The 12463-nt window shown below is 35.1% G+C and overlaps 3 protein-coding genes across 3 annotated transcripts; all 3 read left to right on the top strand.

The window, feature by feature from the left end:
* The first annotated feature begins 349 nt into the window (after positions 1-349).
* Positions 350-3415, top strand: LOC123322811. The gene has a single exon (XM_044910833.1). The coding sequence runs from the start codon at positions 350-352 to the stop codon at positions 3413-3415; it is 3066 nt and encodes a 1021-aa protein (XP_044766768.1).
* A 404-nt stretch (positions 3416-3819) lies between these two features.
* LOC123322803 lies at positions 3820-6549 on the top strand. Its single transcript, XM_044910825.1, has 2 exons — positions 3820-4313; positions 6447-6549. The coding sequence occupies exons 1-2, from the start codon at positions 3820-3822 to the stop codon at positions 6547-6549; spliced, it is 597 nt and encodes a 198-aa protein (XP_044766760.1).
* Positions 6550-9774: 3225 nt separating this feature from the next.
* LOC123322785 lies at positions 9775-10212 on the top strand. Its single transcript, XM_044910806.1, has one exon. The coding sequence runs from the start codon at positions 9775-9777 to the stop codon at positions 10210-10212; it is 438 nt and encodes a 145-aa protein (XP_044766741.1).
* The last annotated feature ends 2251 nt before the right edge of the window (positions 10213-12463 follow it).

The following is a 12463-nucleotide window of genomic DNA, read 5'->3' as shown; positions in this document are numbered from 1 at the left end:
AAAATTTACAATTTCCTGGATTTATCGGAAAACGTCTGTACTCCGTGAATTCTGAATCAAAACTGACCGGGCGATTAACACAACGTGACCGAATGAATAATGCATTATGTAATTCGATGACGAATCAACGGATGATGATTGTTAGAATTTGAGTTGAGTTATTATCTTAGATTTTTGTATCATTGTTGCATTTACATTAGGATCATAGTTGATAGTTTGAAATGAAAAAGGGAGCGTTGACATTATATATGACAGAAAATAAAGACAAAAAAGACGTCCGACTTTTTAATTAAAAGACTTTAGAGTTCAGTAGACCAAGAACTGAACATTTGGTGACCCCGACGTGATCATGAACGGCAAAGAAAGACCTCAGAGAAGTGGAGCTGGAATTCGCAAAACTTTATCCCAAGACTTCGTGTGGCCCGACAGTTTCGGCAGAAAAGAAGATTTAGGACAGAAAAAAGACACGATAGTGGGAAATGAGCCTTCCAGAGACCAAGCAGAGACAAGTGAGGTGATTAAAAGACCAAAGTCGATTGCATCAATGAAAAGTAAGTCAATGAGTAGAGAGAGCTTGAGAACGTCCAAGACTCTAAGCATTAATGTAGCCAGAAGAAGAATTAATTTGGAAACTGAAAGAAAAAGGCAGGAAATAGAGATGAAGAAACTGGAGATTGAAAATGCTTTGAGACTGTTAAATCTGGAAGAAGAATTAGTACAAGACGAAGATGCTTCAGGAAAAGAAGAATTAGATGAAGAAGAGGGCAGGCACAGTGAAAAAAAATACTATAACAATACAATGATAAATCAATGGGTTGAAAGAAAACAAGAAGAGATTGATGATGACACAGAAAAGTACATTAACACATTCCCACAGCAATGTGATCCAAGTGTTAAGATGTTGTGTGAGACCGTTAATGAGGTACTCCATTCGGTGAATAATACAGTTCTACAGAATATAAGACCAGAGGAACGTGAGTTTTCAGAATTTATCTGCTTTGATGGGAATCCCCTGGATTGGCCAGTTTTTATTCGTCAATTTCGTAACTTAACCGAGTCAAGTCGTTATTCAGCAGACGAAATTGTTTTCAAACTTCAAAAATGTTTGAAAGGCCCTGCAAAGGCAGCAGTTGCGGGTATAATGTTGACTTCTGATGTGGCCAAAATTATTGCAACTTTAGAAACTCGTTTTGGCCGACCTGATGTAATTATAGAGATGCTACTGTCCAAAATAAGAGTAATACAACCAATAAAAGACACAAATTTGGAAAAATTGATACACTTCTCGACCGAAGTCACTAATATCGTAACCATAATGAAATCTCTGCATTCTATTGGTCATTTACAGAATCCACAATTACAAAGAGATTTAGTGAGTAAACTGCCAGACGAGTTGAAAATCAAATGGGGTGAAGTAATAATTCAAAAGAAAAGACAAAATTGTGAAACCAATCTTGAAGATTTTGCTAATTGGTTGGCTACTTTTTCAGAGGCAGCTTGTCAAGTAAGTGTTACTAGCTTTTCTGCACATTGGGATAGATCTAAATTTCCCTGGGACAAAACGAGATCGTCTTTCTACAATGGAAGAAGTACAGAAAGAGTGTTCACTCTTCATGATGGAAGAGTTCTTAAATGCAATTATTGTGAAGAGCCCGCCCATGATGACAATTGTCCAAAAATGGAAATGGATGATATGGAAAGTAGATGGAAGGTTGTAAGATCGAAAAAATTATGTTTTTCTTGCCTCAAGAGAAATCATCAAAAACTCAGGTGTAGAAACAAAAAAATTTGTGGAAAGAATGGATGCAAACTGTCTCATCATTCACTTCTTCATAATGAAATCAAGAAATCAAGTGAAAACCCGATAGTATCAGAACCCGTATCTACGAATATTGTTGGTATGGTGAGAAGTGAAACTACAGTTTTATTGCGGTTCGTTCCACTCAAAATTCATGGTCGAAACGGAACTCTCAAAATTTATGCTTTGTGTGATGAAGGCTCAACAGTTACACTCTTACATGACAAGATAGCCGATCAAATTGGAATACTGGGTGAAAAACAGCCATTATGTTTACAATGGACCAATGATGACGTGATAAAGGAAGAAAATTCTACTCGACTAGACATAAACATATCAAGAATCGACAATGATGACACCTTTCTACTAAGAGGGGTTCGCACAGTTTCGAATTTATCGCTTCCTGAACAATCTTTCAATTTACATGACCATCAATATTTGGAAGGTATTCCTATTGAGAGTTATACGAAAGTGAAACCTGTTATGATCATTGGTCAGGACAACATCGATTTGATTATACCCAGGCGTATCCAATCTACACCAACAAACTCAATTGTTGCTTCTAAATCTAAATTAGGTTGGTCTGTACATGGACCAATTCAATCAGACATACAAAATAGATCGGGATATCACATTTTTCATATATGTGACGAAAGAGAACCTGAACAAGATTTGAAGGATATCATGGAAAAATTCTACACTACAGAATCTTTTGGAACAATTCCTGTTTCTAAATTTGAAGTAAATGAGGAAGATACCAGAGCCAACGAAATAATGAATAGAACAATAAAACAAGTTGGCGAGAGATATGAAATAGGATTGCTATGGAAGAATGATGAATGCAAAATGCCAAATAGTTATGCTACAGCCATGCAAAGATTAAATTGTACTGAAAGGAAATGTTTGAAAGATGAATATTTAGCTGATGAATATTGTGCCAAATTTGAAGATCACGTGAGAAAAAACTATCTACGAAAGCTATCAGTAGAAGAGATTAAAAATTGTGGTCCTCGCACATGGTACCTACCGCACTTTGCAGTGATAAATCGAAATAAGAAAAAGGTAAGAGTGGTCTTCGATGCAGCAGCAAAATCCAATGGTATCAGTCTGAATGACATGCTGCTGACTGGACCTCATCAAATGAATTCTCTTGGAGCTATCTTGCTGAAATTTCGTCAGAAAAAGATCGCCTTTTGTGGTGACGTGAGGGAAATGTTCCACAGAGTACTGATACGTGAAGAAGACAGGGACTCACAACGCATTTTATGGAGAAATTTAGAAAATTACAGAGAACCAGATGTTTACCACGTAAACGTTATGACATTTGGAGCAAAATGTTCGCCAGCCTGTGCACAGTTTGTTAAGAATTATAATGCGAAAAATTATTCCGAAGGAGAAATTCAAAAGGCTATTCTTGAAAAATTTTATGTGGATGACTACTTAGATTCAGCTGATGATGAAAAGGAAGCCCTAGATGGAGTTAAAAACACCATGCAGATTGCTGGCTTTGAAGTAGTTAGCTGGATATCAAATTCCGTTTCTCTGATGAGTTTAGTAACCGAAAGAACCCAGAATGTTCGGGAAGATTCTGAAGAAAAATCAGAACATCGAGTTTAGGAATTTTGTGGAATTTCAGAACTGATGAATTCACATTCAAAATTGATTTCAGTAAATATGAAAACTTACGGCCAACCAAGAGGAATGTTTTAAAGTCGATTATGACATTATTTGATCCCATGGGATTCATATCGCATTTTATTGTTAAAGGAAAGATTTTAATGCAACAAATATGGAAAGCTAAAATTGAATGGGATCAGGAATTACCAGAAAATTTCAAAATAACTTGGAGAAAAATGATAGAAAATTTCAAATTGATAAATAATTTTAAATTCCCAAGATGTTACAGTGTAAACATACCAAATGCTGAAAACATAGAGCTACACACATTCTCAGAAAGCAGTAAAGAAGCCTTTGCAGCGATCTCCTATCTCAGAGTAGAGTCAGGAGACAAAATAGATACAATGATAGTAATTTCTAGGACTAGGGTTGCCCCAATGAAAGAATTATCTATACCACGGCTTGAACTACAAGGTGCAATCCTAGGAAGCAGAATAGCTGCAAGTGTAACTAGATCTTTAGAAATACCAATCAATCGAGTTTGTTTTTGGACAGATTCAATGTGTGTACTTGGATGGATAAGAGATAAATCGAACAAATACAAACAGTTTGTTTCCAATCGAGTTGCAGAAATTAGAGCTTCGAGTGATGTGGATCAGTGGAGATGGGTTCCTACAAGTGAAAATCCTGCAGACTTAGCTACACGACAGGCACCTACCAAACCAGACATGGAGTTCTGGATGCATGGGCCACAGTTTTTGAGAAAATCCAAACAGTATTGGCCGCAAGAAGATACTAAATTAGTGGAAAAACATCAAAGTACAGCCGAGGAAAAATTTGAAAGATGTTTAGTGATACAAGAAATCGAATTCCATGGTCTTCTCCCAGAAATAAAGCGGTTCTCTAAATATACGAGGCTATTATTCGCTACTGCACGATTTTTGAGGTGTACACATATTTTCAAAGATTTGTTACGTAAAACTCAATTAAAAGACCCATCTACTATTTCCCAAGACGTGAAAAGGGTTACTGACCAGGATTTAAAAGATGCTGAACAATTATTGCTGCAAAAGTCACAATTTCCCGAATATATCGGAAAATGTCCGTACTCCGCGAATTCTAAATCAAAACTGAACAGGCGATTCACACACCGCGATCGAATGAATAATGCATTATGTAATTCGGTTACGAATCAACGGATGACGATTATAACGTTGATTTGTAGAGATTTCGGAATTGGATATTTAAAAAAAGACTGTATTTTCAAAATAGTTATTTAATCAACTAGGTTATTAATAAAAGCGATTAATGATTGAGATATTTTAACGTGTGAGCGAAGCGAGCACGTTAATGTTCGAGATCATTAATCGCTCAATTAATAAACGAGTTGATTACAAGATTTTTCCGTCGACCACATTTCGAATTTAATGTGAAATCTTAATTGCAAAAATTTTCTATCCATACCTAGTCAAATTTGACATCTTATAAATTTTCTATGTTCATATCGGAATGTTGATATTTATGCGGCCGATCGAACAATTCGAGAAGTTCATAGAGGGCATTTTCGAGTTGTGACATTTTGTGTAAATCACATTGATATCGTTCCCTATAATTTCTGTTGAAGAATGTGTGGAGTTGGTGGAAGCTGGAGTTGTAGTACATAGATATATCGATTACTCCCTAACCATCATAATTTTTCTGCAACCTCCACAATTCATCTCTTCTCAATTCACCCGCTAGGTACTACGAAAATCAATGCTACATAAAAATGAAATAATTATTTGGGAAGCTGCTGAATACTTCTATGTTCGATCACCCATGACAATAATGCATTAATAGGAAATTAATCAATAAAAGGGTTTATTAACAGCTAATTTCGTGTACGTTAAACAGTACTATTATTAAGAGGTCGGCGGAAAAATATATTATGCCATGAAATTGATCCGAAATTTCAACAATATCTTACAATTTCCTGAATATATCGGAAAATGTCCGTACTCCGCGAATTCTGAATCAAAACTGACCGGGCGAATTACACAACACGATCGAATGAATAATGCATTATGTAATTCGATGACGAATCAACGGATGACAATAATAATGTTGATTTGTAGAGATTTCGGATTTGGATTTTTTCAAAGAGACTGTTTTTCCAAACAATACATTTTTTCATTTACTAAATCCGAGATTTCAAAAAAATCCTACAATTTCCCGAATATATCGGAAAACGTCCGTACTCCGCGAATTCTAAATCAAAACTGACCGGGCGATTAACACATCGTAATCCAATGGATAATGCATTATGTAATTCGATGACGAATGAACGGATGACGATTATAACTTCGATTTGTAGAAATTTCGGATTTGGATATTTTAAAAAAGACTGTATTTCAAAACAATAGATTTTTTCATAAACTAAATCCGAAATTTCGACAAAATCTTACAATTTTCCGAATATATCGGAAAATGTCCGTACTCTGCGAATTCTGAATCAAAACTGAACAGGCGATTAACACAACGCGATCGAATGAATAATGGCATTATGTAATTCGGTTACGAATCAACGTATGACGATTATAACGTTGATTTGTAGAGATTTCGGAATTGGATATTTGAAAAAAGACCATATTTTCAAACAATAAATTATGCCATAAACTTGATCCGAAATTTCTACAATATCTTACTATTTCCTGAATATAACGGAAAACGTCCGTACTCCGCGAATTCTGAATAAAAACTGACCGGGCGATTTACACAACACGATCGAATGAATAATGCATTATGTAATTCGATGACGAATCAACGGATGACAATAATAATGTTGATTTGTAGAGATTTCGGATTTGGATTTTTCTAAAGAGACTGTTTTTTCAAACAATACATTTTTTGATTGACTTAATCCGAAATTTCAAAAAAATTCTTCGTGAAATTCTTCGAACTTCAGTGAGACAAGGTGTTATAAAAAGTGCTCCGTGATTAAAACCGATTCAAACGACAATTACGAGCGTGAAATCGATTAAAACTGTTGCAGTGGATACTGCAAAGTAGGTGAATTAGATCAGGCTAAGTTACAGGAAAAACATAGGAAAATTGAAGAACTTGTAATCCAAAATATATTAGATTTTGTGGAATAATAAACTGAAATCGCCGTTAGCGAAATACAACCAGCTGTCGCATAAATATTATCGTTGTCGATAAGTGAACGGTGATAGAAATATTCGAATAGGACACAGGACCGGTTTCAGGCACCGTTGAGAATTCATGATGAGTCAGACGAAAAGCGAAGAAGAATATACGAGTGACGATGGAAAAAGAAAGAGAACAACCGATGATGATGATCCATTTAGAAGAGGCAAAAAACTGACTAGGACGCCGCAAAAAAGCAAACCTAGTGATGAAAAGATGGATAGGTTAATGATGATGATGGAAGTATTGATGAATGACATAAAGGAGATCAAAACGAATCAGAGGGAGTATCAAGAAGAAATGAAGCGCCTGAAGGAAGAAAATGAGAAAATCAAGAGGGAAAATCAAATGTTAAAGATTGAAGTTAAGAACATAAAAACCAGGCTCGACAATATGGAGAACGAAAAACGAAGAAACAACGTGGTGGTGAGTGGGTTGAAGCTGGTAAATACAGAGCAGAAATCGATGAAGGGTGAAATTAAGGAATTTTTCAAGGGAAATATGGATCTGGAGATTGAACCAAAAAATATCAACAAAATAGGACTCAATATGTGCGTAATTGAGCTGGAGGATAAATTCGAGAAAATGAAAGTGATGAAAAGTAAGAGCAAGTTGAAAGACTGTAAAATAGGTAGGATATATATTAATGATGATCTGACCAAAACACAAAGAGAAAAACAGGCAAAATTGAGAGGTATCGCAAGGGAGGAAAGAGTAAAAGGTAAAGATGTGAGAGAGGGTGAACGCTATTTTTGGAATGAGGAGATGGAAAGAATAGAGAAAATACCTCCAAAAAACTGATAGAAGCGGAAACTATCGAGATGGGAAAAAATATGACGAATAAGCAGGAGAAAGGACAACGAAACGATAAAGAGACAGGATCTAAGAGAGAAAAATTGGTGAGTTCGAGGATTGCAACGTGGAATGTCAGGAGTATTCGAGATAAGAAGAATGAGTTAGTGAGGGAATTCGAGGAGACGAAATTGGATATACTGGCGATAACGGAAACAAAAAAGAAGGGTAGAGGAGAAATAAAGATGGAGGGTGAGCATCTGCTAATCTACAGTGGAGTTCCTGAGAACATGAGAGCCAGAGCAGGCGTGGGATATATGATAAGGAGAGACATTTGCTGGCAACTGAATAGATGGGAAGGTTGGACAGAGCGAATATTATCGATAGAAATGGGAAATAAGGAAGAGACAAAAACGTTCATAATAGTGTATGGACCCAATGAAGACGATAGTACACCAAATAAAGATAAATTCTGGGAAGACCTAACTGAAGTCACTGAAACAGCAAAAGGAACGATTATCATAATGGGCGATTTCAACAGCAGAGTGGGAAGAAAAGATGAAATTTATAAATCAGTGATGGGACCATACGGGGAAGAAACTAGAAACTACAATGGTGAGAGAATGCTCGATTTTTGTCTACTGAATGATTTTGTTATTACTAATACATTATTTCAACATAAGGACATACATAAGTATACGAGAGAGGTCAAAAGTCGAGGGGAAAAATCAATTATAGATTACATCCTGATACAAAAGGAAAGAAGATATATGATACTAGACACTAAAGTAGGAAGGGGCCCAGAAATCGGAAGCGATCACTATATGCTGGTATCTAAGCTGAGGAAGAAAAAGATGGAAGAAGGAGTAAAGTGTAAAAGAGAAGAATCCTATGAATGCCTTAGGTCTTACAAGCTAGCTAGTAGAGAAATTGCCGATAAATATAGATATGAAACTGAAAAGAGATTCGAAAGGGAAAATGTGTCAAGGACGCACAGAACATTGGAGAGCATATGGGGGAGTTTCAAGAGCATAGTTACCGAAACTACACGTAATGTATGTGGAAGTTATAAGAAGACGAATAAGAGAAAACAAACATCATGGTGGACAAGCGAGATGAAATATCAGGTGAAGATTAAAAAGGATAAATGGAAACAATACCTGAGTCATAAAACAGTGGAAAAATATGGGCAATACAAACAACAAAGAAAAGTAGTAAAGGAGTTGATTCAAAGAGAGAAGAGGAAGAAATGGGAAGAATTTGGGGAAAAAATGGAGAAAGACCATAAGAGTAATCAAAAGTTGTTCTATAGAGTTCTTAAAAATGCGAGAAAGACACCAAGAAATGATAATGTGATGATAAAAGATAAAGATGGAAACCTGCTGAAGGAAGATACTGCAATAATGGAAAGGTGGAGAGGATATTTTGACGACCTACTGAATGAGGAGGGATTTGAGAGGGATGTAGAGCAGGAAATTGGGGAAACACAAGAATTAAGTGAGGAAGAGGAAGGCATATCAATGGAAGAACTGAAGAAAGCGATAAATACCCTAAAAAATGGCAAAGCAGCAGGATGTGACAGAATAACAGCAGAAATGTTGAAATACCTAGGAGAAAAAGGAACCGAAATGCTATTGGAAATTGTTCAGAGGGCATGGACAGAAGAAATAGTACCACTGGATTGGCAAACATCTTTGATAGTACCAGTACACAAGAAGGGGGATGTGCAAGAATGTAACAACTATAGGGGTATCACTCTGTTGAGCTCAGCTATGAAAGTTTTTGAGAGAATACTGGATGGAAAAATAAGAGAGAAGATTGAAACAAATCTAGAGGAAACGCAAAGCGGCTTCAGAAAGGGAAGAAGTATACAAGACCACATATTCACGTTGAAAATACTGATTGAGAGGGCGAAACAAAAAGATGGTAGGATATACATGGGTTTTGTGGATTTGGTGAAGGCTTTTGACAGAGTTAAAAGAAGGAAACTATGGAAAATTCTGGAAGAGAGGGGATTGAACAAGAAAATTATAAGACTTGTTAAGAATGTGTATGAATTGAACAGGAATAGAATTATCAGCCACAACCGAACATTCAACCGAGAATTCACTACAAAAATAGGTTTAGGACAAGGAGGTAGTTTGAGCCCTGTGCTGTTCATAATATTTATGGATGAGATTCTGAAGGAGTGCACAAGAAGATCGAAGAAATTTCAAGTCGGGTACAGAAACTTAAAGAGAGTGGTAATATCAGAATGTGCCTTCGTGGACGATATTGTTATCGTTGCTGAGAGTGAGAGAGATCTACAGACAAATATGGACATCTGGAATGCGGTGTTGAAGGAATTCGGAATGGAAATGAACAATTAAAAAACAAAAGTTATGGTGGTGAGCAACTCTCAGGAAATCGTTGACGTACAGATAGAAGGAGTAAGATTGGAGCAGGTGACATCTTTCAAATACTCAGAAGTGCAAATAGAAGAAAATGGAAAACAAGATCTGGAAATAAACAGTAGATTGGAAAGCACATTGAAGATATACCATGCCATGAATGAGAACTTCCTGAGTAGGAAAGAAATATCAAGAAGTACTAAGATGAATGTATACAAAGCGATTTATAGACCAATACTCACATTCGCGTGCGAATCGTGGGTACTTGATAGAAGACAGAGAAGCAGGATGCAGGCAATGGAAATGAAATATCTAAGAAAAGTGAAGGAAATAACAAGGATGCACAGGGTGAGAAACGATCTTATCAGGGAAGACATCGGAATAGAACCTCTGCAGGATTTCAAAGAAAAGAGACAATTGACCTGCTAGAAAAGTATGGGAAGCAAAGGTTACGGGAAAAAAAAGGCGCGGAAGACCGGTTACTACCTGGGACAAGCAAATGGGAAAGATAATTGGAGAAAGGGGATAAACTTGGGAAAGAGCGAGGAAGATGACAGCCAACAAGAAGGAATGGTCGAAGTTCGTTTACGAGGGAAGAATTAAATATTTGTTTTTGTTATTATACCCTACACCATTTCATGGTAGAAGGGAATCGATTATATATATATATATATATATATATATATATATATACATATATATATATATATATATATATATATATATATATACATATATATATATATATATATATATATATATATATATATATATATATATATATATATATATATATATATATAGTTATAAAGTGTTAATACCACCTCCAAAATAGTAACTCTTCGTATATATATATATATATATATATATATATATATATATATATATATATATATATATATATATATATATATATATATATATATATATATATATATATATATATATATATATATATATATATATATATATATATATATATATATATATATATATATATATATATATATATATATATATATATATATATATATATATATATATATATGAACTCATAGTTCGTTGTGACCTCCGTTAAGTTCATTGGGCGACCTGACCTCCGGGTGAAGGAGTTATATAATTGCAATAATTTTTGTTTATATATGTAGAGGGGAAGGTAAATAACAGGGATACCTAAAGAGGGGAAAAGATTTTTAGCGATAAATTTTTCTTCAAACGAATCAGACCTTACTACCTCCGCTTATATTTCTTATTAGTAGTGCGCTCTCACCTCCAGCAACGTTGACAGATTTTAGGAGGACGGAAGGTAAGGCAGCTTGAATTCTACTCATATATAGAATACAGCTGCGTTTTCGATTCATTCACACATATTGAAACTTGTAAATAGTTCGAGAACGATACTAATATTAATAAACTTAATACGCTAATAATTGATTGATAAGGTTCGTGATCTCGGTGTAAATGAATTTGGAAAGAAATTATTATCTTTTCTTCATGAATATCAACAGTTTTGAATAAATATGCTATGTCTACGATACTTCGTCCGATAGGGGACTTTAATACCGTATAGGTCCCAAAATGAATGATACATGACAATGAAATTTTTCGTTACATATAAGATTAATTCCAAAGACAATTTTACCGAATTTGTTCTGGTATGAAATAGTTATCTAAATTTTGGGCATTATATTCACGACATGAGGAACTCCATTGAAATGTTTTTCCCGAATGAATCGACAAAGATATACGTTTTACTTTCAGCTTCTATACTTCATTCACTTTCATTTTAGCACAGGATTGGCCATGGAAATTGGATACCTTTCACTCTGTATGGTACGAAAATGTTGGGTTAAGACGCTTGTCAAAACATTTTTGAGTTTTAAATCAGTGCTACGTAGTCCGTTCTACGTGAGACTCTCAGTAATTACGTATTTCATCACAATGTCAAATCACTTCGGAAAATATTACGTCGAAAATATGTAACGAACATAATTGACATTCATACAAACTGATTGAAGACATACCAAATCTATTTATTTACATGGAAAATAGAAGTAATCAGTAGCTTGAGGAGAGTTACTGTTGTTGATTTTCTTTGGCTGAAGGCTGAAGACGTTACATCATTTGTAGAATTCAAAAAAATCAACCCGATGAAATGCATTTGATGCAGTGTTAGCATTGAATTGAATACTCAAAGGTGTTAGGGAATGGGTATCTCTTGAAGAAATGAACGGATAATTACGAGAATGTTGAATTGCTCAACAAAAATCATCTTGCGTGAATGGTAGTCAAAATAATCAAAAGAAGTTTGAAGCAACAGGAGCTTCACCTTCAAACAAAACAACTGGCTCGTATTCATGTCTGTTTATTTTCAATACATTGATATAATAATAATAATTATACAGGGTGTGGCGTAATGAATGGATAATATGGAGCCTGCAGGTAGAGTACTCTATGGCGGTTCAAGTATATATATTTTACGTTTGGCAAAAGTGCCTTGGTTTTCGTGATATTGGGGATTTTCGATGAATCACCCCAAATAATAATAATAACTGGATATTGACATTTTTCATCATAGCGGATCAAAAGAAACTCCTTGATTTAATGGCATTTCTTAATTGCTCGAGGAGTCTTTTGAAATTTTTCAGTACACAGGGTGTTTCACAAGTAAACGGACAAA

Source organism: Coccinella septempunctata, chromosome 1 (assembly GCF_907165205.1).
Source record: "Coccinella septempunctata chromosome 1, icCocSept1.1, whole genome shotgun sequence".
NCBI lineage: Eukaryota > Metazoa > Arthropoda > Insecta > Coleoptera > Coccinellidae > Coccinella > Coccinella septempunctata.
The sequence above is the reverse complement of the archived record's forward strand: the minus strand, read 5'-3'. Positions and strand labels throughout refer to the sequence as shown.